Raw genomic sequence first — 26,524 nt, 5'->3', positions numbered from 1 at the left:
GGGGAGCCGCAGGGAGCTGGCGAGCACAGAAACTGCCTCAATGCCTCGCCGGGGAAAGCGGTGCCAATCGGCGCAGACATCTCACATAGCAGAGACCTGAGCTAATTCCCTGGCCCTGCCTCTCGCCTCCCCGCCGGCAGGGCCGGGCAGGGCCGAGGGGTCAGCAGCAGGGAGAGCTGATGCTGGAGCTCGCTGCCTGGACGCGTGCCAGGGTTCGGAGCTGGGGCAAGGGAGGGCTGGCGGCTGCCCCGAGAGCCTCCCCCTTCCTGCCACCGTCCTGTGAGCAAAGCTCGCCCCTCGCACCCAGCGGCACCCAGGGGAGCTGAAGCCAGCAGCCGTGGGCAAGAGCAGGGGGTGCGGGAGCAGGTCCCCAGCTCAAAGCCGCTTTCAGCAGCAGGAGGCGATTTGGGGACAGCAAAGGGACGGTAGCCAAAGCAGAGCTGGGATGCAAACAATACCCAGTTATCTCCAGCCATGCAGACAGCGAGATAAACAGGCTGAGAGGGGCCGGCAGGACATGCCACAGACACTGGGAACTCCCCTGGAGCCGGAGGAAAGGAGGCAGAGGCCCGGAGCAGCATGCGAGCGGGGCTGGCGCTGGGCACTGAGTCACCCCGCGGGGAGCAGCACAGCTGGAAGTGGGCAAAACACCCCAAAAGGGGATTTTGGGGGTGCTGCTGAGGGAAGTCAGGGAGAGCTGCGGAAGGAGTCCACGGCCCGGCCACAGAGTGAGCTGCCCGAGCTGCGTCAGCTGCCCGTTTGGGGAAGAAAAGCAAAAAAAAAAACAAAGCACAGGGAGCGTGAATCACAGGCACGCTCCCTGCCCTGCCACAGGGGCTGCTCCACGCGTGGGGCAGAGCCCCCAGCTCCCCGGCCGGCTGCCAGCAGGCTGCAGAGGGGCTGACACTGCCCAGCCGTGCCCCCCACCCCACCCCGGGGAGCAGAGACCCTCCGGGGGCACCAGCACCGCGGACCCCCCCTCCCACCGCCCGGGACCTCTCCTCTCCATGAGCACCGGCTGCTGCGCGCCGCCCCCCTTTTTCCCCTCGCCCCTTCACCCCAGCATCCCCATCCTCATTTCGGGGGTCCCGGGGGGGGGGGTCTCCCCGCTGCCGGTCCCCGCCCGCCGGGGCCGGGCTCGGCGGCGCCGCCCCGCGCAGCGCCCAGCACCGCCCCGCAGCGCGGCATGGGCGAGCGGCGAGCCGCGGCGGCCCCGATCTGAGCCGGCCCGGCAGCAGCAGCACAAGCCGCATGTCGGGCTCCGGGGCTCGCAGCCGCAACCGGCGGCTGCCCGGTAAGTACCGGCCGCCAAACGGCGGGGGGAGCTCGGAGGGGTGGGATGGGAGAGGTCTGGCAACGCGGTCCCCCCCCCCCCTCCCCGTCTCCCCGTCCCGCAGCGCAGCCCGTGGGTGCTCCTTGCCCCGCAGCGCTGCTCGCCTCGAAGCCTGGCCCTAAAAACGCCGCCCCACAGCCCCCGAGCCCCGGTGCTGATCCCCCTGCAGCCCGGCTGCTCGGTGAGGGGCTGCCCGGAAAGCTCCGTGCCCCGGAGGGGGATGCGCTGCGGGGGCACCTGCACGGAGACAGCCCGAGCTCGGGCACCTGTTGGGCCACGGGTTTGGGGCGCCCCCCGGATCCCCCCCGAGCACCCGGAGGAGCGGGTGCCCCCCCTGCGGTAAGGGTTGGGGTCAGAGGAGGCCGGGCAGAGCGACAGCAAGTGCCAAGGTGTCGGGGGACAGGGTGCCGTAGCCCTGCCTTGCGTCCGGTCCCTCCTGGTTCCCCGTCCTCCTTCGGCAGGAATTGAATCAGGGCCCCGTAAATAGCAGGGTCTTATGACACAGCCTCTGCTGGGGAAAGAGCTCTGGGCGGCAGGGATATTTTTAGTGCCGAGACGCAGGGGATTTGGAGATCGCTCGGAGGAGCGCAGGCGATGAGACCGCTGCTCAGGCAGGGGCTGTGCGGTGCCGCGTCCTCCCCGGCTCCTCACCCCCTGCTTTTCCTAGCGAATGGCTCTGCCAAAACCACCGCCTCCCTCGCGCTCGCCCGCTGCGTTTCCTCTCACCGGGGCCGGGGTTATTTTTTGCTCGGCTGTGGCACGAGGTCAGGCGTGCTGTTTGGGAAGGGCCCGCGCAGGGAATTCACGCTCGGGCATCCCCTCCCCACCGCCGTTCCCAGCTCTCCCCTCCGGCTGCTTCTCCCGAGGCTGAGGGAGCCGAGAGCCCTTGGGACTTCCTCGTGCCACCGTGGTTTTGCTGGGGCAGGGTTGATAGGGAAACACTTGTGAGCTCTGCGGGGTGTCCCAGAGGATGCTGAGGTGGCCGAGGAGCTGTCTCTTGCTCTGCTCCCATCTCCTTGCAGAGGCAGGGAGCGCGAGGTGCATCCCAGCCAGCGGCAGCGGGGTGCCCCTGACCGCTCCAGAGGTGCACGGACACGGGGTTGGCTCCGGGAAAGTGCAGGGAGAGGGGCAAAGGAGGCTGAGCGAGGCTGCCCCAGCTCTGTAGGGAACGAGCCCACGCTCGGCACAGCCTCTCATTTAATCTGCACCCCTCGCCATCGCCCCTCTTCAAAGAAGGTCCTGAAAAACAAAACTCAACTGCCTTGAAACTTCCACGAGGTATCAGTGAGCTGCGGGCTGAAGAAAAGGCCGTCCCCATCCCCTCTTGGCCTGGTGCCTCCACTAACGAGGCTTCTCCCACCCCCAAGCACACCCCTCCCATTCACCAGCACAGAGGGGGGTTTGTGCTGGGATCCCGGGGACAAGGAGGAATGGAAAACTCATCTCCTCCCCGGGGAAACGCAGCCAGACAAGTGAAACGCGCTCAGCTCCCAGCGTGAGCGCCGCCTGAACACCTTTCCACCGCTGCTCCCTCGAGCTCCGTTCTGCTTCGCCCCGCGCCAGCCCCATCCCAGGAGCTGCTCCCCTTCCCTCCCACGGCAGGGAGGATGAGGACGGGGCAGCTGGCAGCGCCTCGCTGCCCAGCCAGCCGTGAGAGCCGGAAGGATCTGCAGGCAGCGGGGTGCTCGGGGCCGGCCCAGGCGCGCGGGAGGTTCAGCCACCAGCGGGGAGGGCCTGGCTCTGAATGCAGATAAGCCTCCGGCCCCTTGGCTGAGCTGGCTGGAGTAATAACCATGACAATAGTAATAAAAGGCAGGCCACCAGCAGGTACTGACAAATCCCCCGCGGTGCACAGGGACCGCATTGTGCGGCCGAACGTGTCCCTCGGTGGGAACATGCCAGCCGGATGAGACAATCCCCGCCGCTGACAGGCAGGGAGCGTGACCGGCCGTCACATGGGGAAGGGCAGCGGCAGGGAACGCCGCTCTCCTTTATGTCCCCAGCCAGGGTTGCTGAGTAGCAGCCACACACTAGCGGGGCTGTTTGCTCCTCCTGTGCCCGGAAAGGCCCGGGAGGAGGGGGAAGGCTCCGTCCCCGACTCTCACCACGGTCACGGGTCTCAGGCCGAGCCCAGCGGCGCAGCTGCCGGTGTGACGGCCACAATGGCATCTCAGTGCTCGTGCCCAGCGCCCCGGCCAGAGCTCACAAACAAGTTCACAAACAGGTCCTGCTCATTTCTCCCGCAAGAGGAATCCCGGCCTGCCCTCCCCGTGCACCCACAGGAATGCTGCCACCAGCACTGTCCCCATCGCGCCCTTCCGATGGGGATGGACAGTGAGAACGTGAACGGCGAGGGTCAGCCACGCTCACAGCACTACAGGCAGCACCTGCCAGTGTTTTAGTTTATTTTGCATAATTTGGAGACTTTCCACCTCACCTTGAGATTAGGGCCCCTTTGGGAAGAGGCTGCACAGAGAGCTGCTCCATCCCCCCGAATCCAGGAGCCTGAGCTGAGACGAGGCGACAGGCGAGGGGTCACGTCCTCCTGCTGATAAAAAGCCGGCACAGTGCGCTCTGAGCCCAGCCCGATGAGCTCTCCTTAGCCCTGAGGAGCGTGACGAACTGTGGGCTGTTTGCCACAGATTTGGCACAGCTGGGCTGGGGGGCAGAGCTTTGACGGGACAGGGCTGGCTCCAGCAGCAGCAATGCACCAGCTCTGTAATCAGTGCCCTGGTCACCTCCGTCCCTGTCCCAGTGCAGCCCCTCCTTGTCCCTGGCTGAGCCCTGCTGCAGGTGGCAAGGCAAAACCTTCCCCTGCGCCCTGTGCTGGGGGGCAGCAGCACCCATCAGCTGCTGGTTAAGCAAAGCTTATCCTGGACCGTGCTTTGGGGTTCAGCTGAAGGATGTCCCTGAGAACGGGGTGCAGAGGGCAGAAGAGCACCGAAGGGGCTCTCGGGATGTGATATTTACCTCCAGGACATCTCCCCAGGCCCGCCGCCTCTCTCCCATTGTGGTCCTACCCCACCAAATGTTGCTGACAGCCCCCCACTGCCCTCGCCCCTGCTCCTGCCAGACAGGGTGGGGATGCTGAGCGCTGGCTGCTGCTCGGCTCCCTCCCTAGCTCGGAGGAGTGGAAGGTTTGGGCTGTGCTCAGGCAAAGCAGGGGATGTTTGTTTGGTTCCCTTGGTTACTGCACTGCCTGCTCCAGTAATCACATTTTCCTTGTGCCGGCCGGGCCAAGAGCTGCAGAGAGGAAATGTGGAACAACTGAGGCCAAACACCAGCCTGGGAACAGCCCGGGTCACCAGCCACGGCCCCTCCGTGGCAGCTGGGTCCTACCTGCTGCGCGTACCCAGCCCCCGAGGGATGCACCAGCTCCTGGGATGCAGCAACAGGCTCACTCCTGCTTTCCTTCAGCAACTGCCCAAGGGCTCCGTCGTTCCCGTGCGAGCCAGGGACTCAAGCACCGGCGCTGAACTGCAGGAGGAATTACAGGAATGAAAATGTTTGTGCAGGCAGAAGCCAAGCTGGCTGTGCAAGCAGGGGATGTGAGCGCGGGAGCCTGCGAGCGTGGGTGCGGCTGTATTTATAGCGCCGGTGGCGGCAGGGGTGGCAGCAGGGGTGAGCATGTGCAGGGCTAACGAGGTTCCTAATCCCTTTTGTTCCTTATGCATTCCTCAGCCCAGCAAGTCTGGAGCACTAACGCCAATTCTTGTTCCAGGGAGTTTCCCCTGCCTGTTGATGTTCACAGGCAGCCCTCTGTTTTGTCGCAGGAAAGATGAATTCCGAACATGTGCAAACCGGGGCTGACCTCACACCAACACCCTTTCCCCCCTCGATAATTTACTTCAGCAGCAGTGCAAGCAGCACGCGGTCCCCCAGCTCCTAGCTGCCCTGAATCTCAGAAGGGAGGTCTGAGGCTCCGGCACAGCAAGTGCTGGTGGTGCTGCCACTCCAGCCTGTCACATCCACTCAGGGTGACTGGATCACTGTGCTCTGAAAAAAAAAGCAAAGCAGAGCAGAGGGGAATCACCCACGCCCCAGCACAGCAGCACCGTGTGAGCTGGGGCAGGCAGGAGGGCTCGGACAGCCCCTCCTGGCCTGACCCTCCTCGCCTTCCTCCCCAGCCGACATGGAGCAGGGGCAGCGCAGCCTGGACACGGAGCAGATGCAGCAGCAGCAGCTGAAGCTCCGGGAGCGGCAGAAGTTCTTTGAGGAGGTTTTCCAGCACGACGTAGATTTCTTCTTCCCTGTGTCTCACCTGCAGATAGAGCACCGGAGACGTGAGTGCTGTGGGCACCGGCACGGGGCTGGGGGTGTTTCAGGGAACTGGCACAGCCGCTAGAGAGGGGTTGGGTGTCCCCAGTCTAAAGGCAGCTGGGGACGTGCCTGTCCCGCACGGACACAAGACCACACACGCTGCGTGGGGGTGTACGTGCGGATTACTCACACCACTTCACCAAAGGCACTGAACTTGGGTGCCCTGTACCCTGGCTGGCTCCCTGCATAGTTACTGCTTGAGACAGGCTCCTCCAGACAGCAGCTTGGGACAGGAGCAGGGGGCGCAGCGAAACAGCAAGGTTTTCCAGAGGGATATTTTAAGGAAAAAGGATTCTCCCGGGGACCTCTTACCAGCAGGTGGAATTCAGTTTCCCACTGCAAGGCTGCCCTCCCACTTTGGGGTCCTGCTCGGCGTCTGTGGGACAGACAGACCTCACCCCACAGGCTACGAGTGCCCTTTGCCTGGCACTTTGCCTTGCACTCACCTTTTTGCTGGCCTCTCTCTCCGCAGCCCCCTTGGGCAGCATCTCCTCCATGGAGGTGAATGTGGACGTGCTGGAGCAGATGGACATGATGGACCTGACAGACCAGGACACCGTGGACGTGTTTCTGGGCTGCGGGACGGAGGAGAGCAGCAGTTCTGGGCCAGGTACAGGCAGCCAGAGCGCTTTGTGGTGCAGCACGGGAGCTGTTCCTGCCCCCAGCATCCCCCCAGCAGCTCATTCTTCAGCCCTGGCCGCCCTGCTCTGTCAGTCACCCATCCCAGCGCTCAGCGTGCCTGCGTACACGCACACCCCCTGTACAAAGACAGCTCCGTAGTGTCTGGCCAACTGTGAGGCTGGCCAGACTTCACCATGGGCTGGTCCCTGCCTCTACCCACCTCCACAGCCCAGAGGTACGGAGCCTGTAAATGTATTTCACTGCAGAAGACCAGAGAGCTCAGACACTTCCCAGAGTCTGCGGGGCAAATTCTCTTGTCCTGAAGCTCCTCCAGAGCAGCCCGCGTCTTGCCATTATTTTCTAGGTCCCCACCATGCTGCAGAGCTCGCTGCACTCAGCGGGGAGGCTGTAGGAGCCCTTCTCTCCCCAGCCAGTTCCCATACTCCAGCAGCAGAGCTGTGCTGAGGTCCCACAAGCAAAGCCTGGGGTGCCAGCACCCCACGCACAGGCGCTGCAGCGAGCCACCAAGGCCAACCCAAACATCTCCCTGCACATCCTGCCGACAGCCTCACGCAGCACGGCTCCGAGCCGCGCCTCACGCGAGACAGAAACGGCTCCGCTGCCAAAAATGGGGAAGGAATGCGAGGCACGGCCTCGCGCCAAGCCGGGGGGGTGAGATGGGGAAGGGCCAACCCGTGGCTCCCGCTGCACCTGAAAGCGGCGTGTGGGAGGGCAGTGCAGCCCGCAGAGGAGCAAGGTGCTTTTGTGGGGATACCCGTGAAGTTCGGGGAGCAAGAAGCCTCCAGAAGCCTTTTTCTTCCTTCTCTTACCTCTCTCTGCTCCAGGGGCAGACGCCAGCCAGTGCCCAGAGGAAATCACCCTGCCGGTGCCCAGCGCAGCCGAGACCAAGTCACGCATCTCCTCCACGTCGTCCGTCTCCACGGATCCCAACAGCTTGGACACCAGCGAGGAGGGGGCCGAGACCCCCGTGGTGCAGTCGGACGAGGAGGACCTGCAGGAGGACAGTCCTAAAGAGCAGGCGGCCAGGAGCTAGCAGCCAGCTCTGCCCCGCTCCCAGCCTCCTCTGTATGGACCTGCCAGCCTGGAGGAAGGAAGGCTGCTGGCACTCTAAGCCCCATCCTGGACTGCTGCCCTGCAGGAGAGGGGAGATGTTTCCCCCCTCTCCCTCCACAGGTTCTCCTGGCAGCCAAGGGAGAAGGAAAGGGGTGTTGTTAGGCTCCCAGAATTAACTCTTCAGGCTTTGCTGCTAACACTCCCTGCTTCATTCCCCCCCCGAACGCTCAGTATCCCACAGTCCCTCCCACACCGTTCCCAGAAAGCCATCCCTTGGGATCCCAGCTCCCCCGGTCGCACTGACAAGGATCCTTTCCGGACAAGCATTTAACAACAGCAGACACAACAATAACACTCCTGTCTAACCCAGCAGCGGGTGCGTGTCTTATTGGGAGACAGGAGCGCTGGGGATGAGGGTTAGGTGCGGGCTGCAGGAGGGAAGATGATGGTTAGGTGGGGACTGCAGGGAGCTATCCCGTGCCAACCAGCTGAGAGGAGTACTTCAGCACACGCAGCACCAGCAGCTGTTGCTCCCCAAAACTAGTACAGGGAGCATTGTCCCGGCTGGAGGCTGCTTTGAGGAGTGCCGGAAGAACCATCGCAGAGCTGCTGCCTCTATCAGTGGTTGCAGGCCAGGAAAGTGCTGTCGCTGCTCCGGCTGTGTCAGCACAACCGCAGTCACCCTGAGGGGGGAAGGAGCCTGCGAGATAAGCAACTGGATCCCGGCAGTGCCATGCACCCCTGCTGCTTCCCAGGGGAGCTCTGAGCTGCTTGCCATGATCCCTCCTGCACCAGGCAGCCGTGTGTGGAGGCTGCTGGGTCTCTGGGGTAAGAGGAGCGGTGAGCTCGATCGTGTCCTTGTCCCAACGCTGTCCCGGCATGACCTTCCTTGGGGTGCCCCCATCTTGCTGGCGGCTGGTGAAGGCAGCGTGCATCCAGCTGGGTCCCTGCCTGAAGACAGCCGCTGCCTCTGGAAAGAGCTCATCAAGGGGTGAGGGGGACCGGGAAACGGAGGGGCAGGCTGGGAAGAGGAGGATGTTGTGGGGACAGGGCTGGGACACGGGGACAGGGCTGGGACATGAGGGCAATGTGAGCCATGAGGATGAGGACGGTGTTAGGGCACAGAATCACCCAGGCTGGAGAAGACCCCCGAGGTCACCCTGTCCAGCCCCTGACCCAACCCTGCCCATTCCTCCGCTAACCCCCAGCACCCAGCTCTGCACCCACACGTCCTTTAAAGACCCCCGGGGACGGTGACTCCACAACCCCCATGTGTGGCACAGCCGTGACGGGGACAGCCCTGTGACACGGTGACATCCCTGTCCCACAGCACTGCCCCATCCCTCGCCCCTCAGGGGCCGGCCCCGGCGCCCCCCTCCCCACTAGGCCCGAGGCCGCCATGGCCCCGCCGCGTCTCCATGGCAACGGACCGGAAGCGGAAGCGCTGAGGCCGGGGCCGCCATGATGGCGGCGGGGCCGCTGCTGCTGCTGCTGCTGCTGGGGGCGGCGGGGCCGGGGCTGGGGGCACCGGGGCAGGGATCGGGGGCGGCGCTGCGGGAGGAGCTGCTGCTGAGGCCGCTGCCCGCGGGGGACGTGGCCGCCGCCTTCCAGTTCCGCACGCGGTGGGACGCCGACCTGCGGCGGGGGGCAGGTAGGGGCCGTGACGGCACGGGAGAGGGGGGGGGAGGTCGGCAGGGGTGTGATGACGTCATGGCGGGGGGAGGCCGCGTGACGTCACGGCGCCAGGCGGGGACAGCTGGTGGGGACAGGGAGGGGGCACCGCGAGGTGTGGGGACACGGGGATGTAAGGGGGATGGGGACAATGACATAAGCAGGCCGGGGATGATGACGCAGACAGGCCGAGCCACGATGACATGAGCAGGCTGGGGACGATGACGTGAGCAGGACAAGCCACGATGACATAAGCAGACCAGGGGATTGTGACATAAGTAAGACGAGCCACGATGACATAAGCAGGCCAAGCCATGATGATGTGAGCAGGCTGGGGACGATGTGAGCAGGACTAGCCGTGATGACATAAGCAGGCCGAGCCACAACAACGTAAGCAGGCCAAGGACTATGATGTAAGCAGGCCAAGCCACGATGATGCAAGCAGGCCGGGGATGATGACGTGAGCAGGACGAGCCACGATGATGTAAGCAGGACTGGCCATGATGACATAAGCAGGATGAGCCACGATGACGTAAGCAGACCAGGGAACGGTGACTTAAGCAAGATGAGCCACGATGACGTAAGCAGGCCAAGCCACAATGACGCAAGCAGGCTGGGGATGATGATGCGAGCAGGCCAGGTTGTGCTGGCCGGCACTGACGCTGCGCGCAGTCTCTCACTACAGGCTCTTCCCGAAGGCGCTGGGGCAGCTGGTGGCGGCGCAGGGCGTGCGGGAGCTGCACCTCGCCCTGACGCAGGGCTTCTGGCGCACACAGAGCTGGGGGCAGCCGCCCCTGGGCGCCCCCGCTGGTGCCGAGCTCTGGGTCTGGTTCCAGGACTCCGTCCCCGAGTAGGTACCCGCACGGCGACACTGCAACCACGGCACCGCCGGGTGTTTGGGGTCACAGCCCGTGCTGGGTGGGAAGTGTGGGCTGCGGGAGGCAGGGCAGGGCGGGCGGCAGCACTGCTGTCCTCTCCCCGGGGCCTTTCTCACTGGGGCTTGCCTGGAGCTGGAAGGGGTTTGGCAGTGTCTTGGTGGAATAATGAGCCCGTAACAACAGGGGCCGTGGCAGAAAAGGCACAAAGGGCAGAGCGGTGCAGAGAGAGAAAGCTCTGGTTTGCTAAAGGAACAAGCAGTTCCCTCACGGGGCTCTGTGCTGACAACCCCCTCGCTGTGCTGTGGGGTTACGTCTTGAGCTCTCATCCATGACTCGCTTCCTTTGACTCCCATCCCATATCTGCCACCGTTCCCTGTCGCACGTTTCCTCTGGCTCAGCCCAGCAGCTCGCTGTGGGTTTGCAGAGCTGCCTCCACCCCGCAAGGGCTGTTGAACGGTGTTGATTTACCACCTGTTATCCCGAGCTGCTGAGTAAACTGATGTTTGTTCTCACAGTGTTGACAAAGCCTGGAAAGAGCTGAGTAACATCCTCTCGGGAATCTTCTGCGCTTCTCTGAACTTCATCGACTCCACCAACACGGTCACGCCAACAGCGTCCTTCAAACCCCTGGGCTTAGCCAACGGTGAGCCCGACCCGTGTGTGCCTGGGGGCCGGCTTCGTGCTCTTTGTCCCCGGCTTGAGTTCTGCCCCGTGGCACTGGGGGAGCCCATGTGCGGGCCCTGCTCTGGCAGCGTTTGTTCCCGAGCTCACAAGTCACTGCGATGAGGTAGCCCTAGAAGGGGAAATCCGGTGTCCCAGAATAAACACCGCACAGGCTGCTGCTCTGCTAGCTCGCCCAGGAGGGGTGGGAGAACAAGCGTTCCCGTTTGGTTCCCTGCCAGCTAGCACTGCTGCCAGCTGCAGCAGAAGGTATTGGAGCACGAGGGCACAGACAGCAGGGGTTAACCTGTTGGAAGCATTTCTTCTCCCTGCTGATGAGACTTACGCTTGAGCAGAGGAAAGCCACAAGCAGCACGTGGCTCCCAGCCCCTCGGCTGTCTCTCTGAAAAGCATTTTACAAAACAGAGAGTGAGAACTGCAGGATTTAAGGCCCTCAGAAAAAAAAAACTGCCAAGAGATACCCTCACCTAGTCTGTCCAAATCACCCTGAACAGAGTAGGATCTATTCCTGAAGGAGTTTGTGGCATTTCGGGCGTATTCAGAGCGTGTCGTGCCTGCTGTTAACCCCCTGCCTGCCCTCCCAGGGACGGATCACCGCCTGCTGCGCTACGCTGTCCTGCCCCGGGAGGTCGTCTGCACAGAGAACCTCACGCCCTGGAAGAAGCTGCTGCCGTGTGGCTCAAAGGTAACGGCGAGTCCTGCTCTGGGGAGCTGGGGGCAGTCCAGCAGCGTACACCGGGAAGTCTCGTGGCCTTGCAGGGAGCAATTTGCAACCAAAGTTTTGCTTCCTCTTCCCCGCAGGCCGGTCTGGCCGTGCTGCTGAAGGCTGAGCGGCTGTTCCACAGCAGCTACCACTCGCAGGCCGTGCACATCCGCCCCATCTGCCGGGTGAGTGTCGGGCTCAGTGGCTCCCTCCTGTGCCTCCCTCCTGCAGCAGCTGGGCCTCTCCTGGCAGCCCAGGGCTTCAGGCACTGAGGAGAGGCTCGACATTTGGGAGCTTTCCCCAGGGCTCTGTTCTAGACAGCTTTAATGCCCCCAAGAGCACACCAGAACCCTTTTTGCTGTGACTTCAAGGTGACCCTGCTTTGCCCAGCTCCCGTGCAGTGGGTTCGGTGGCTCACCTTGTGCCCCGCTGGGACTCTTGCAGTCCTGCTGTAGTTCGAGCTCTCTCCTGCTGCCCTGCCCTTGTGGAAGGTGCGATCAGAGCCACCTCTTTCTCTTCCCCAGGATGCTTCCTGCCTGGCTGTTTCCTGGGAGCTCAGGCAGACCCTCACTGTGGTCTTTGACAGCTTTACCAGTGGCCAAGGAAAGAAAGGTAAGCTCAGCACCAGCATGCTGTGCCCCCAACCTGCCCCGAGCCTGCCTCACGCTGCTCTCACTGACTTTCCTTCCCACAGACTGGTCCTTGTTTAAGATGTTCTCTCGCACCCTTACTGACGCATGTCCTCTGGCATCAGAGAGCAAGGTCTACGTTGACATCTCCCCTAAGAACAAGGTAACACTCCTGGACTTACAGGCACCCTGCTCTCTGCTCAGCCACTTCACGTGGCTGTGGAGCATCGTTGCCTCCACACTCCGCACAGGCTGGAGACCTCCAGGGCTGCTGAAGGGCTGCAGTGCTCTCCTGCCTCTGAGCAGGGCTGCTCTGAAGCGCTCAGGAGGAGCGTGGCAGTGTCAGCAAGCGTGCTGAGCTGGCCACTTCTGAGAGGGGCTTTGCCAGTTACTACAAGAGGCACGTCCCTTTTCATGGCCAACTTGCTTTCTCAGGAAAAAGAGCTACTGGAAGTGACCCCCACTCCAACGTCTTTACATGAAGCTGTTGTGCAGGGAGACAAGAGAACCTACGCGGTCTACGACCTGCTCAGCCCCTCACTCTTCAATTCATCCCGCAGCCTCAACGTGCAGCTGAAGTGGAAGCGGCCCCAAGACAGCCGTGAGTGACCGGGGCGCTGTTCCCCCTGCGCTGTCTCTCCAGGCCCAAAAGCACCTGGTGTCAGCCCCTGATTCCTGTTTCTTTTTCCCTTTTGCAGAGGAGCTGTCAACACCCGTGCTCCACGCTCAGCGCTACGTGAGCGGGTACGGGCTGCAGACTGGTGAAATCAGCACTCTGATCCACAACACTCACCCCTACCGGGCCTTCCCCGTGATCCTACTGGAGACCGTGCCGTGGTATCTGCGGCTCTACGTGCACACCCTGACTATCATCACGAAGGGGAAGGAAAACAAGCCAAGTGAGTAGCTGCTCCCAGCAGCACATGGCATCCGAGGCCCTTGGCACGAGCAGCTCATTCCAGAGATGGTTTAGCCCCTCCCTTGAGCCTCAGCTATAACTGGGGAACAGGACTGGGAAATAAAACATCTTAGGATGTTTTCCCAGCCTTTGGTTCAGCACTCGCCGCAGATGAGGCTTTATTAAGTCCATTCTCTAAGAGTCCCTTGGGCAGTGTTTCATAACCCAGCAAGAATCTAAAGCAAAGGACATTGATTTTTTTGCAGTTAAGGAAGCTCGATGTAAAACTGATGAGTGGATGATGTTTTACATTTTTACCCTTTCTTATGAACACCTAACTTCTGTGGGTCATCAGTGCTAAAGATCAGCCAGATTTAGCTTTAACCCATGCTTTTTGTTACTTGTTACATCTTCACTTGCCCCGAAAACTTTTCCCAGGACAGTAGAAGCAAGAGCACCCACCTAGTGAGATCTCTAGGCAACGTGAGGCTGCACAAGTGCCACTCCACTGCCACTGACGGGTGTCTTTGGGGCTAGGTTATATCCACTACCAGCCAGCGCAGGACCGCAAACGGCCTCACCTGCTGGAAATGCTGATCCAGCTTCCAGCCAACTCTGTCACCAAGGTCACGATCCAGTTTGAGAGAGCCTTGCTGAAGTGGACAGAGTACACGCCTGACCCGAATCACGGATTTTACGTCAGGTAAAGGCATCGCTCAGGTCCTTGTCCCCTTCTGGGCTTTGTGTAGGGCTGGCTACCCAGGTCTCTGGGGCTGGGAAGAACTCGTGCTGTCCCTTTGCTGGCAGGACTGACAGTTGTGTGTCCTTTGTCTCCTTAGTCCCTCTGTGCTTAGTGCCCTGGTGCCCAGCGTCATTGCAATGAAGGACGTGGACGTGGAGGAGAGCCCGCTCTTCGCCTCGCTGTGAGTGTTCCTGTCCCCAGGAGAGAGGGGCAGTGTTGCAGCACGTGGGCTGGTTGCAGTTACCCTATCTGGTCTTCACCAGCCTATAAAGACTCGTGGCTCCTTGGGGAGCTGCTGCGGGACGTTCTTGATGTGTCAGGAACAGCAGCCCAGGAGCCCTTCCGAGGGGGGCTGCTGGCAGGGGGGTGACTACAAGGGGCAGCTGGTGGTGTGAGTCCCCGCAGCCTCTTCTATGGTCTCCCCTGAGATTTGGAGGTCCCGGGGAGAGCCTGGCCCCTAAGGGGCTGTGAGCACCTCCAGAGGCCACCCAGCTCCAGCGCTGGTCAGCACGAAGTGGCGGTCCTGTGCAGGGTGGCACTGACTCTCCTGCTCCCCCTCTCCAGCTTCCCTTCCTCCGATGGCTCCAGCTATTTCGTGCGCCTCTACACGGAGCCGCTGCTGGTGAACTTACCGACGCCGGACTTCAGCATGCCCTATAACGTCATCTGCCTGACCTGCACCGTGGTGGCGGTGTGCTATGGCTCCTTCTACAACCTGCTGACCAGAACCTTTCACGTGGAAGAGCCGAGCCGGGGAGGGCTGGCCAAGCGGCTGGCTAACGTCATCCGTAAGTTCAGGGGCGTGCCGCCCCTCTGAGAGCAGCCGGGGCCGCTGGAGCAGGGCACAGCAGCAACGTGCTGCTGCCTCCTGTCTTTGCTGCCTACATCTCTCCTGGGTCCTACAAGCTGAGAGCTTGCTTCCAGAATTAAGATGGAAAAGGGCCCTGAGCGCAGTAACCACTGAGCTGCACTCGCACTGGATTAGGAAATGTGCAAGCTGTCTGTTTGGGTGAGGAGTAACTTATTTACCAGGAACAATGCTGGAAGTAAACTTGAGCTGTTTTGTACATTTGTGCTGCTCGTTGGTTTTGCTTTCCTGACCCCACAGGCAGAGCTGACCCCAGAAGACACTGCTAAGTGTCCAGCAGACTGCTGTGGTCGGCTAGGGGAAGATGCAGATGGTCTGGGGGTCAGGGGCATGACCTGCACTGCAGGAACGGCTGCGTCTGCTCTGCCAGCACAGTTCTGGTTGCCACATTTCACTGCCCTCCTTCCAGCCTCTAGCACATCTGAGCCAGTTTGCAAATGAACCTCCAGACTGGGTCTGTGAACTATCTGCTTGTCCCCTCTTTCATACCAGGAGGTTATTTCCTTTTTTAAAGAAGCCAGGAGCAGAGCTTTCACTCGCAGTGTTTTGAAACCCCTCCATCTGCTTCCCCTGCGCAGCAACTCACGATCCTCCATCCCTTCCCATGAAGCTCTGCCATATATCTCTGCCTGTCTGTGCCACACGGTGTCCCCAAAGCCTTGAGGAGCCTGGGCTCAGCACCCTGCAGCCCTGGGCTGGGAGCACAGAGCAGGGGCCCCACTGAACACCCTCCCCAGGGTGATTTTGCTGCTGGTTGCAGGGTGGGCTCAGTTCCAGGGGTACACCCTTCGCACCTTAGATGTGGTGACAGGAACAGAGCTGAGTGCGGGCAGGGAAACAAAGCACAAGAACCTCAGCATTGCAATGAATTCCATTGAAACTGCATTGAATTTCATTGACATGAAAACACTGCCGTGAATTGCTCACAGCAACTGCCCGAAAGGACGGTGTGGGGGCTGGGGGTCGGCCTCTGCTCACAGGTAACGGGTAATGGGACCAGAGGGAACCAGATGGCACCAGCGGAGGCTCAGGCTGGCAATGAGGAGCCATTTCTGCTCAGAAGGAGCAGCCAGGCACTGGGACGGGTTGCCCAGGGCGGTGGTGGCGTCGCCATCCCTGGGGGTGCCCTGGGGCGGGTGTTTGGGGACGGGGTCAGCGGGCGGTGGAGGGAAGGGGACACCTGGGGGGGGTGACCCCGAGCAGGAGCTGCGGGCACAGCCCCCAGGACCCCCCAGGACCCCTCCAGGCCCCCCCAGGCTCCAGGGACAGCCGCAGCGCCCCCATACCCCCCCCCCCCATATCCCCCCTTATACCCCCTACACCCCCCCCAGCTCAGGCGCGCTCCCGCCCGCCCCGCGCACGCGCACTGCCCCTTCCCCCCCCACCCCCGGGGCCGCGCATGCGCGCTCCCCTCCCCTTCCCCTCCGCCCGTGGCCGCGCAGGCGCAGTGCGCGCCCCGGCGGACGGAGCGGCCCCGCTGCCGGGGGCCGGGCAGGGCGGGGGGGGGCGGCGGGGCCCGGGGGGGGGCTCGGGCTCTGAGGCGGCTCCGGGCGCTCCTCGGGGCCTCCGCGGCGCGGAGGGAGGCCCCGGATGGCGGCCTGAGGGGCAGCGGGACGAGGAGGAGGAGGAGGAAGGAGGAGGGAGGAGGCGCCGCGCCGTGAGTACGGGGCTGGGGGGGGCCGTGTGGGGCAGGGGGGTGCCGGGGGGGGCTGAGGGGGGGCGCTGAAACCCGGCCCGGAGCCACCAAGGCGGGGTTGGGGCAGAGGGGCCGGGCCAGGCCTGCAGGTCGCCATCCCGGCCCGTCACGGGAAGGGCAGGGGTGGAGATCCGGGGCCGCTGGGGGGTGAGAAATGGGCACAAAGGGGAACGGGGCTGGCAGCGGGTGCAGGGCGCAGCGGGCCCTGATCCTGTCAGCTGCTGCTGGGAAACTGCTGCCTGCTGCTGCCCTGCTGCTGCCTGCTGCTGCCCGACTGCTCACGGCCACAGGTTTGTCGCCTCTGCTGCCCACTGTGCAGTGACCCCCACGGGGCAGGGCGCTGTGCTGGCTGCACACCAGCTGAGCGCTTCCCCAGGGGGACAGGGCCCAGGGAGCGGCTGTGGAGATGGTAAAGAGGGGCTGCAGGGAGCGTCCCCGCTCCTCACGAAACGCACGCTGCTCCGGATCGTCCCCAGCTTGAGAAACCAGAGCGCTTTGTAACCCCCGAGGCTTGGTTCGTCAAGGAGGCGCTGCCCTTTTGGGAAGTGTTCGCAAACCGTCTCGCACCATTGCCGAGTCTCCCTCGGGTGTTCCAAGGCTTGAACTTATCAAAGAGTGGCACAAAGCCTTGGCCAAAAGTTGAAGACTCACTTTTTCCAGCTGAGTCACTCTGGCAGAACAAGCATTTAAAAGAAAAAAAAAAAAAGCATAGAAAAATAGTGGCAATGACTGAAATAAAAGCAGAAGTTAAAACCCTGTTGCTACAAATAAGACTTAACAGTTTGAACAGTTATGGCCCTGAGTTGTTTCATTTGTAGTTTTTTTTTTTTGGGAGGGCTGACATCTCGAAAGCTGGTGCGCCGATATTTTTTGTAGATAAAAAGGCAAAAACCAAACAAACACCCTTGTCACTTGATAGCTCTTTCACCTATTTTTTTCCCCGGCGCTTTGGATGTTGTGTGCTTAGCAGCTGTTTTGGACACCACGCAGTATTTGAGAGCTGGCTTCAAACACGCGCAGGCAGCAGGAAGCTCTGCCCACACAGCAAGCTGCGTGGCTCTGACAAGGTCCTTGATTTAAACTCTTTTAAGCAAACTATGGTACAGGCAAGCCTTATACATAAGAAACTCAGGTGCGAGGCCCCGAGGCATGCTGTAAGTACACCACGCTATTTAACTGGAGAGATTTGTATCTAGACGTGTGGCTTTTAACTCCCAAGCAGGAACTTGGGCTCCTGGGAGAGGGGGAGATTGGCATCGCCACACACAAAAAGGAGTTGTGCAGCCTTTTGTTGCGACTCTGGGTGACTGGGTTGTGTAGCATGGGCAAGTTTTGCCTTCCTTGTGGACACCACTGGCTTAGCAGCTGCCTCAGTGAGGTCTGAACAAGCTTACCTTTTAAGTACCTCGAGTGATTAGTGAAAGCCAGCTGATTATTCTGTCCCGGCATTTGGCTTGTTAAGGACTGAAGGCGTTCTTGAGAAACACGTAAACTTGGTATTGGCCTCCTGATGCAGCACGTCTGTGGTGTGTGAGCACTTCTCATCCTTCTAAGTGCTGAATTATCTCGGAGAATACCAAGGAGCAGCTTGCGAGCTCCTCAGATGGATTTATTGTAAAGGTGAACGATCCATTGCAAAACACGAGGCTTGTGCTGGGCTACTCGCTTTGGACTTGTCCTAATTAAAGTTTTGTTTCTGGGTGGGAAAGGTGTGCCGGGCTTGCCTGGGAATTTGCAAACCCTCCCCACGATCACATGCCAGTCCCACCTGCTCGTTTTGAATGGTCTCGGGAGGGCGGAGGAAGGACCGTGAGCACGGTGGAGACTGATTAATAGGCGTGTGGACAAGTATTGGTGTGCGCCTGCTGCCGAGGCGTGCGGGGAACTCCCCACGCTGCTCCTCTGCCTGCGGGAGCTGGCAGGGAGGCTCCGGCAGCACAGGGAGATCAGAGGGGAACCGCAGAGCGCTGGCTGCGGGCAGGATGGCAGCAGCAGCACGTGCTGTGCTGCAGAGGGGCTCCGAGCAAGTCTGAGTGGCGGAGGAGCTGCGGAGGAGCGAGAGGAGGCAGTGGTGGTGCGACGGAGAGGAACTGGCTGGTAAACACGAGCGGCTGCCAAGTCAGATGACTCGAGCCCTCCTGAGGGGAGCAGGACACCAGGCCGGCTGAGGAACCAGATGAGTCAGGCAGGCAGGGGAGAACAGGAGCAACTGGTTGAGGAAAAGCAGGATGCGGTTGTGAAATGGAGCTCGCAGAGGTGCTGCTGGGTGACAGGTAATTATTGGCTCGGGGACACGCGGTAATCTTTTGCTTGGATCATGAGGAGGGGACAAAGAAAACAAGGGAGGAATGTCTCATTTGCAAGTTTCACCTGCAGATCTAGGTGAGCATCTAGGCAAAACTGCTATGACAGCTTCAGGAAGGGACTCGCTATCCTGGGCACTAAGGAGAGTGCCATTTCCCTAACGAGCTGGCAGTGGGAGACGTGGCGTCTCCCTAGGAAGGCCTCTGCAGCGTGAGGAGCGAGAGCTTGGGAAGGGAACGCTCATTGCCAGCTGCGTACAGGAACCTCCAGCAAAGAACGAGGAAGAGCGTGCGTCTTGAGGAATACAGAGCTGCAGGATTCTCAAGCAAAGGTTACCTTATCTAAGATCTGCCAGATCACACAGACTGCAGGTTTTCAGCCTTTAACTGGTGGGTAGCTAAGGGGCAGAGGAAAATAAAGCTTACTGCAGATACAAGGCTCAGCTGCTGAAACACCTGCGTTTGTTAGAAGTCTGAGAGCTTTGCAGATTGAAGGGCACTGCCATAGAAACTTCACAGTAAAAATAACCACCATTAAATGCTTCTTTATTCTGCAGAGTGCTGTTATTGATTGCTACGAGCAACTGGCTCCTCCAGAAAATATCAATATTTAAGAACGGGTAACCTGTTCTGAGAGTGGCGTGTGTAGGAAGGAGCCTGCCACGATGAGAAGGCCAGGCCCTGGAGTTCAGTGCAGCTGTCACGAGTTTTAATTATACTCATGAAATGTAATCAAGTGCAGTTTGAGAGCCAAAGGCTTGGTGGTTGTAGCATGGTTACATCCGAGGTATTTATGACAACAAGCCTAGATGATTCTGGAGTTTGTACTATGATAGACACGTTGTCCTAGGCTGATTTTCTTATCCATCCTTTGCTGCGGAGACAGCCCGGAGCAGTTATCTGTAGGCACAACGCTAAGGCTTTAGGAACGGGTGACCTGAAGACTGCAGCACAAGTCCAGCAAGAGAAGTGGAGCTGACGTGATCTCAGGGCTGGATTTGGCCGCAGTGTTGCATGGTGTTCATGCAGTGCTTTGCCCTGCCCAGTGTTTAAGGCACTTGGGAGGGAGGCTATGGGAAACGTCAAGTGGAGAGCACTCAGGAGGATTAAGCTGGCCACATCACTGATTTAGCACAACTTGGTTGTATTCAGCGCAGCGTCATCCTGGCAGGACAGGAACTGAGAGATTGGGCAGTGTGGTTCAATTACGAATCTGTTAAATCTGCTCTCTGAGCACTTCCCCTTGGAGAAGTTACCCAATGCTCCAGCAGCACTCATACTCCAGAAAGAGCTCGGTGATGTGCAGAGGCTCGCAGAGAGCATGTTTGGCTGTGGAATAAGTGATCAGCATTCCCAGATCATCTGCTCACAGATGAGGGAAACTCAAGACTTGCCCTTAAAGATGTGAGCCGCATGAGATGGGATTAACACTGGGATTTTATTCCTTTAACTCCAGCCACATTGCCGTGTAAAATAACTTCCTTATTCCTCTGGCTGCCTAACGGAACCCCAGCTGGCCTCTCTGCTGGAGAGCACTCTCTTGCAGGACAGCCAACACAACGTACTCCCCCCAAATACTCTTAATCTGTTTGCCCTGGTGGGGCCTTTGGCCTGCATTCTCTTTCAGTACCACTAGCATCGATCCTGCTGCCAGGAACAGGGCGATGGCAGCGTGCATCCTGCTCCCCACACCAGAGCTGGTCGGTACCAGGGAGCTTCCCGAGCTGTGAGGCACGGGCCTGACCTCAGTGGTTTTTTTGGAAGAGACCCATTTGTGGTTTTCTCTTGGCTTTTCTGTTCAGTCCCTCGTTCTCTCTCCCTTTGCCAGGAAATCCCTTTTCCTGCCAGCAGGAGCCAGAGGACTGTGCTGTTTGTTTACTTTCTCACTCCTTCATCCTACCAACCTTCCCGCCCCCCAGTCCTAATCCGAACAGGCTTGGCTCAGCCCTTCATCCTCCTGACAGCATACCTCGCAGATGAGTATGTTCAGATAAAAGGATTGCTGCCAAAAAAGCTGTTCTGGCCAGGCTCTGGTTAGTTGGGGTGAGGCTGGGGCTGTCCTGCCCATCTTCCTGCATCTTGCCTGCGTGTCCCCGTGATGTGCTGCAGGACAGCAGGGAAGAAGAGCAGGCTTTCCAAGCTGGGCCCTCTTGCAGCATTCCCCTGTGTGCTTTTGCCTTTTAGGGGCAGTGAGCTAGGAGTTGTTCCACAAACTGAGGGAAATCTTATCAGTTACTCTCCCCAGCGATACTGACATCTGCTAACCCGACCGGCTGCTGCTATCCCACACTGCTCAACTCCATTCTTCCGCCCTCTTTCAACAGCTCTGGCTCTGTAAGAACACCTGTAAGGCATTTATTATTTTTAAAACCCTCTAAAATACTTGAAGATGTTTGGCTTAGAAAGAAAAACAACACAGTGTAGTTGATCCAGTTGCTAAAGATAGAAGTGCATTTTCTGGACCGCTAGTGTGCTGCCATCCCTGCTCAGAGAAGCCCTTGAAGCTCGCTGCTTCCACAGGGTTTTGTAATAATCCAAGAAAGGAAATCCTGTGTTTACAGCACTTATGAAAATTGCCATTTTGAGACTGTCCCCTCCCCTTTGATCCATTCGCATGCTTTGTCTTATCTGCCTTTAGCTGATTGGCAAGGGTTGTAAATCCCTTAAGCAGGGACGGTCCTCTCCTTTGTTTAGCAGCACGGACGCTGTCGGGGCTCCCCCGGGCAGCTACGTGCCGAGTTCAAATTTTCTGCTGTCCCCATAGCCGGCTGCAGTGGGGCTGTGCCTGGGGATGAAGCATTTGTGTGCTTAACACTCCCCAGAAGCGTGGCTGAACACCAAACCAGCCCTTTTTGCTTCTTCCTTTGCGCCACCTGTGAGTTTACCTCTCGGTTGCACATTTGTACCGTCACTCAAGACTTTGGACAGCCTTGTAGAAATACAGGTGTAGGGAGGCAGCTTGTTTCCTCTTCTGTTGCTTCCCCCTCCACCTTTCTTCCCCTGCACTATAAAGAAAAGGGTCTCAGGACTGTTCGCCAGGGTAAGAGCCCGAGAAACAAAGCACGCAGGGGATACGCTGCTGTGTCAGCAAGAGGTAATCGTGTCCCCAGCTCCTCCCTCAGGAAGCAGGGAGGGTGACACCAGAATTTCACATCAGGGGTTTGAGCATCAGCGTGTGATGCTTGGGAACGCGTGAACTGTGCAAGAACTGCTGTTGGTCTGTTTGCTGAGTGTCTCTGACAGTCTGACATTTCACATCCCTACAGACCAGCCCACCCGAGGAGCTGCTGAAGACCGCTGGGAGCACACCTGCCTGCTGCTGCCGCAGGGCCCCCACCAGCCGGACACCATGTACTGCCTGCAGTGGTTGCTGCCTGTCCTGCTCATACCCAAGCCCCTCAACCCAGCGCTGTGGTTCAGTCACTCAATGTTCATGGGCTTCTACCTGCTCAGTTTCCTCCTGGAACGGAAACCTTGCACGATTTGTGCCTTGGTCTTCCTGGCAGCTCTGTTCCTCATCTGCTACAGCTGCTGGGGGAACTGCTTCTTGTATCACTGCACAGGATCCCAGTTGCCGGAATCAGCTCATGATCCCAGCATCGTGGGCACCTAGAGAACGATAATCTTCCAGTCTGCTGACAGCTCTGGTTTTGCTTTTTAAAAAAAAAGGGGGGGCTAGGGAGGAGGGGAGGGGGTGCTAGGCATGTGACTGGAGTAAAACCAGCCTGTTTCCTGTAACGTGTGTGTGGACCTGAGTGGTAAATTCCTGACCAGCCCTCCCACTCTGCCTGTGAAATTTGACTTGTTTACTGTGTGAACTCTGGCAGCACCACCTGCTTTTTTAGAAGCAGAAGTCTTTTTTTCTTTTTTCCCTTCCCATATCACTGGGAACGGACACCAGCCCTCCTAACTGAGAACTGGTAGAGGAAAGAGCTGCTGGCCTCTGCCCAGCTGTCGCGTGGTGGTGGAGCTGCGTGGCTCTTGTCTGCATTAGGCCACGGTGGTCTAACTCAGGGCTCCCGGCCCTCTGATTCTGCCCAAGTAGCTACAGGAGCCTCTCCATCTTTCTGTTTGCGGGGAGCCAGCCTTCCCGCCTTGCTGATCAAGGGAAAGCTCGGCAGCTCGCAGATGCACTTGGCCAAAAGCTGCTGGGGCCAGAGGCAGTTGAGTCATCTCCTCCCGCTCCGCCTGCCAAAGAGATGCGCGCACTGCCCAAGTGCTTTCTGAACTACTTATGCTCCGAGGTCATAGCCTGAAAGCCTCAGTTGTGCTGCTGCTTTTATAAAGCCTCACAGGCAGCGGAGACTGCCGCTTCCCCTGCTAGATTTCCAGGGTTTACTGAGGTATTGACTGTTGGGATTAAAAAAAAAAAAAAACTGCTATGCTGCAAGACGTGGGGTTTTCACAGCTGCCACGAGCCTCACCCCACAACGCTCGCCGCTAGCCCGGCAGGCTGCGTGTGGGCAGGGCAGGAGAGGGTCCCGAGGAGGAGGCACAGCTTGGAGCAGCGGCTGCTTCAGCTGCTTTGGGTGACTGTTCTCAGGCCAGGGGTGACAGAGGGTGCTGGTGCTGTGCGCTGGGGAAGGAGAGAGGCCAGAGGGGCGCCCGCTGCCTCCACCTCCCCTGGCAGGAGGATGTCAGGGCTGGGTGGCAGCGGGATGCTCTTACACAGCCGCTGCTGAGAGCTCTGCGCTCACTGCTGCCTGCAGCAGCGGCTCTCGGGGCAGCCTTCCCTGGGGCAAGGGGGTTTGCTGATGAGCAACCTCGGGGGTTAACACAAAGCTCTGTCTCTGCACTGGCCAAGGGTTCCCTCTCGTTTGCCATCTGTTCATCTTCACTTCAGTCTACGAGTCCCGTAGGGGAGAGCAGCACAAGCGGCTGCTGCTGTCCCGAGGAAGTTCGAGCTATGAGGTTGTGAAACTTCCCGAGTATTGTTTGTTCATTGCACAGCTGTTCAAAATGTTTAATAAAGCTTTATAAACTTTGGTCTATGGACTCCTGCCCAGCGTGATGCGTTCGCTGCTCATTGCAGATGCCTCAGCCCAGCAATCACGCGTCTCTGCATTGTTTTGTTCCCGGCGCTGTAATCCCAGCCTCTAGCAGGAGGCAGAGCCTGTCAGCCCTGCAGCTCCCAGCACCGGCTGCACTAACAGGGTAACCTAACCCAGGCTGGGAAACCTACAGGCAACCCCTAAAACTAGCCCATTTTGCACACAGCGCAGGCGGCAGCTTCTGGCTGTGCCCGTATTGGTGTGACAGATCCTCACCGTTCCCTTACTCGCTAAGAAACCCAACCCCAGAGCTGTGTCCTGCAGTCCTGCTGACCCCAAATCCCACTGATCCCAGTGCCAGACGTGCACCCGAGGCTGCCCTGCGGGGTCCCCCCAGTGCTGTCCCCTCGCTGTGGGCAGAGACGGGGCTGGGACCCAGCTGCTGCACGTCCACCCTCGCTCCTGAGGACACCAAGCCCAAATTGGAAGGCGTTCAAGGCATATCAGTGTTTGCCCGTCCAAAAAAACAAGCGTGACACATCCTCAGGAATAGAGGTGGCAGCCCCGTCACCTGTCAGGCTGAGGGGAATCCCAGGAGCTGCCGTGCTAGCTACAGTGTAAATAAAAATAGAAGGGAAAAAGGAAGTCCTCTCATTGGCAAGTTGTGACAACACGGTTGTCTGCACTCTGAGCAACTTTTATTTATTTAAGCTAAAAGGATTTTTTTTTTTTAATTTAAGCTAATGCAGTCAGTTTAAAGCTATATTTTAGTTGCTAATGAGCCAAGATGCGCTCTACTGCAATTTAAATAAGCCCTAGCCACGAAGCCAGACAGCCCTGGGTGAGAGCGAGCCCTGGCTTCGTACACCCAGCCCAGCCCAGCCCAGGACAGGGCTTTGGGCTTCCCCTTCTGCCAGACCTGACCTGGGGAGAGAGGCACTTCAAAAGAGTGCAGCAACCGGAGATCCCAAACTGATGCGTAGGAAATCTGCTTTTTACAGCACTCCCACCCCAAACGCAGTTAAGGGCGCGCTTTGATGTGCACATCGCCCTCACCGGGGCACTGCCTGCCACCTCTCAGCGCGCCGAGATGCAATCTTCATCTCCAAGATAGAAAATTAAAGTCACTTCATCGCGGTCAGACAGAAAGCCTCGGGCAGGGCGAGGAAGCCAACCGGGTCTCACATCCCATGCTAATGCCCTGATCCCCAGCTCATCGAGGCCGTGAAAAACCAGCCTGCAACTGCAGAACAGGTCAAACCCGACAGCTTTTGGAGAGCAGCACCACGGCTTCCCTGCCTGCGCGCCACGGGCCGGGCTGAGCCCACAGGGGCGCGGTTGTGGCTCCTCCGCAGTGGCTTTTGTCCCCCAGCGGGGTGTCCCTGTCACCGGGGGGTCCCTGCGTGGCTCCACGTCCTGCCCAGCCCAGGCACTGGCCGGGAGGGATCTGGCACAGAGCACACCTCGGCACCTGGCTTTGCAAATTGCCCATCTGCCTCGCGCTCCCCGGCTACGGGGGAGCAGGAGCCTTAAGCTACTCCTCTGCCTTTCCATCGCAAGGAGATGGTTTTCTTTTCTAGGTCACGGAACAGATTGGTGGCACTGCAGGGTCAGGGCAAGGAGAAAAGAAAAAAAAAAACACCAAGCCAAACTCAGATCCCAGCGATCAGAGCTGCAGCGGGGCTGGCCACATCTCGGGCTCCCCACTGCAGCTTTGGGACCGGGGGCTCCTCTCCTTGTGCCCCCTTCCACACCTCTCACCTGCTCCCACCAGCCCGGGGCTGGCCCAAACCCTGCTGGACCCAGGGAGCCACCAGCATCGCTCCGGGCCAGCCCTTCCCCTGCCTGCGCCCTTTGCTCCCGCTCCTTGCATGAAAGGGGCATTTTCCTCGCCCTCGGCGGCTGGCAGGAGCTAAGTGCAGCGGGTGAGGACTTCAGCCTGTCTCAGGAGCCCAGAGATTAACCCTCAGCAAGAGGGCTGCGCTGTGCCTCCGAGCAAACAGGCAGGGGGGTGAGGGAGGACCCCAGCGCCAGGACAAACCCTCAGCATTTTCCACCTTCACCCTCCAGCAGCCTGGATCAAGAGCTGGGACTTGACACACTTTGGAGAAGATTAAGGGGGTGCTCAGGCCAAGCAGAGCGCATCCTTTCCAGCAGCCCCCCAGCAGGAGCAGCCCCCTACCAGCGCCCGAGCCCTCTCCCCAGTTCACGAGGCAAGGCGAGAGCACAAACAGCGAGATTAAGCCTGTTAGAGGAGGTGAGCGTTGTAATCCCCAGGCACGTCTGCCCGGCTCAGGATGGGGACATGTGGTGGGGGCTCCTCCTCACCCCCCAGCCCAGCAAACCTCTGCCCCCTCCAGGGACAAACCCCAGGGCTGCAGCAGCTTCAGCCCCCCCCCAGCACACAGGGGGCTCACCAACACCAGATACTGCCTCAATCGCTTAAGTGCTTTAAGGAGAAGTAAAACCCAAAGCGTTAAGCACCAAGGACCACACATGGCTCACTCACCGGCCCCAGGAGAGCACCGCAGGAGCGCAGCACGTGGATTGCAGGGCACCAAAACCACCCCACACCGCTGAGGCTCAGCCACAGCCCTGCTTTCCAAGGGCCCATTCCCACCGCACCGCTGGTACAAATCAATTACTTAATCACCAGCTGAGGGATCCCAATCAGCACCCACTAATTACCCTAATGAAGCGAGCCTGCTCCTTGCCAGCCCACTGATCCAGCAGGCTGCAGAGAGGAGCCTTCCCTCCCCAGCCTGGGCTTTGCCACCCGCACGGCCCCATGCAGAAAAGGATTTGGGATGGATGGATGTGGGACAGGAGCCGGCTGCCATCCCAGTACAGCCCCTGCCTCCCCTGGGAGCTCACCCAGCACCAGCAGCCAGGCTTGCTGTGCGCAATTCCATGCAGCTTATATAAATCAGGGGGCTGTAAGTGAATATAAAGGTGTATTTCGTGCTGGCTGTTACCCAGGGGTGGATTTAGAGCTCTGGCAGAGCAGGAGGGATGTGATGGAAAAGGTTCCCCTTGCTGGAGGCAGCTCTGGTCCCCCCGAGCCCAATCCCAACCCCAAGAGGCGCACAGCATCCTGCAGGGCTGCGCACCGAACC

At 59.6% G+C, this 26,524-nt stretch overlaps 3 protein-coding genes across 4 annotated transcripts; all 3 read left to right on the top strand.

The window, feature by feature from the left end:
* Positions 1-1,133: 1,133 nt before the first annotated feature.
* On the top strand, positions 1,134-7,717 carry DBNDD2 (dysbindin domain containing 2). Its single transcript, XM_027473105.3, has 4 exons — positions 1,134-1,294; positions 5,461-5,616; positions 6,126-6,263; positions 7,120-7,717. Exons 1-4 carry the CDS (start codon positions 1,252-1,254, stop codon positions 7,326-7,328), a joined length of 546 nt encoding a protein of 181 aa, XP_027328906.1. The 5' UTR covers positions 1,134-1,251; the 3' UTR covers positions 7,329-7,717.
* A 1,077-nt stretch (positions 7,718-8,794) lies between these two features.
* On the top strand, positions 8,795-14,617 carry PIGT (phosphatidylinositol glycan anchor biosynthesis class T). The gene is made up of 12 exons (XM_027473100.3): positions 8,795-8,999; positions 9,692-9,869; positions 10,413-10,540; positions 11,163-11,263; positions 11,380-11,466; positions 11,806-11,893; positions 11,976-12,073; positions 12,346-12,511; positions 12,609-12,809; positions 13,346-13,511; positions 13,648-13,731; positions 14,115-14,617. Exons 1-12 carry the CDS (start codon positions 8,810-8,812, stop codon positions 14,365-14,367), a joined length of 1,740 nt encoding a protein of 579 aa, XP_027328901.3. The 5' UTR covers positions 8,795-8,809; the 3' UTR covers positions 14,368-14,617.
* A 1,285-nt stretch (positions 14,618-15,902) lies between these two features.
* Positions 15,903-23,406, top strand: BLCAP (BLCAP apoptosis inducing factor). Of its 2 annotated transcripts, none has more exons than XM_027473076.3 (2): positions 15,903-16,075; positions 21,684-23,406. In XM_027473076.3, the coding sequence occupies exon 2, from the start codon at positions 21,767-21,769 to the stop codon at positions 22,028-22,030; it is 264 nt and encodes an 87-aa protein (XP_027328877.1). In that variant the 5' UTR covers positions 15,903-16,075; positions 21,684-21,766; the 3' UTR covers positions 22,031-23,406. The 2 variants fall into 2 exon arrangements, with proteins under 2 accessions (XP_027328877.1, XP_005023946.4); XM_005023889.6 differs by lacking the exon at positions 15,903-16,075 and adding an exon at positions 17,642-18,387.
* Positions 23,407-26,524: the final 3,118 nt, after the last annotated feature.

The sequence above is a fragment of the Anas platyrhynchos genome, chromosome 21, assembly GCF_047663525.1.
Source record: "Anas platyrhynchos isolate ZD024472 breed Pekin duck chromosome 21, IASCAAS_PekinDuck_T2T, whole genome shotgun sequence".
NCBI lineage: Eukaryota > Metazoa > Chordata > Aves > Anseriformes > Anatidae > Anas > Anas platyrhynchos.
This window is presented reverse-complemented; position numbering and strand designations above follow the sequence as displayed.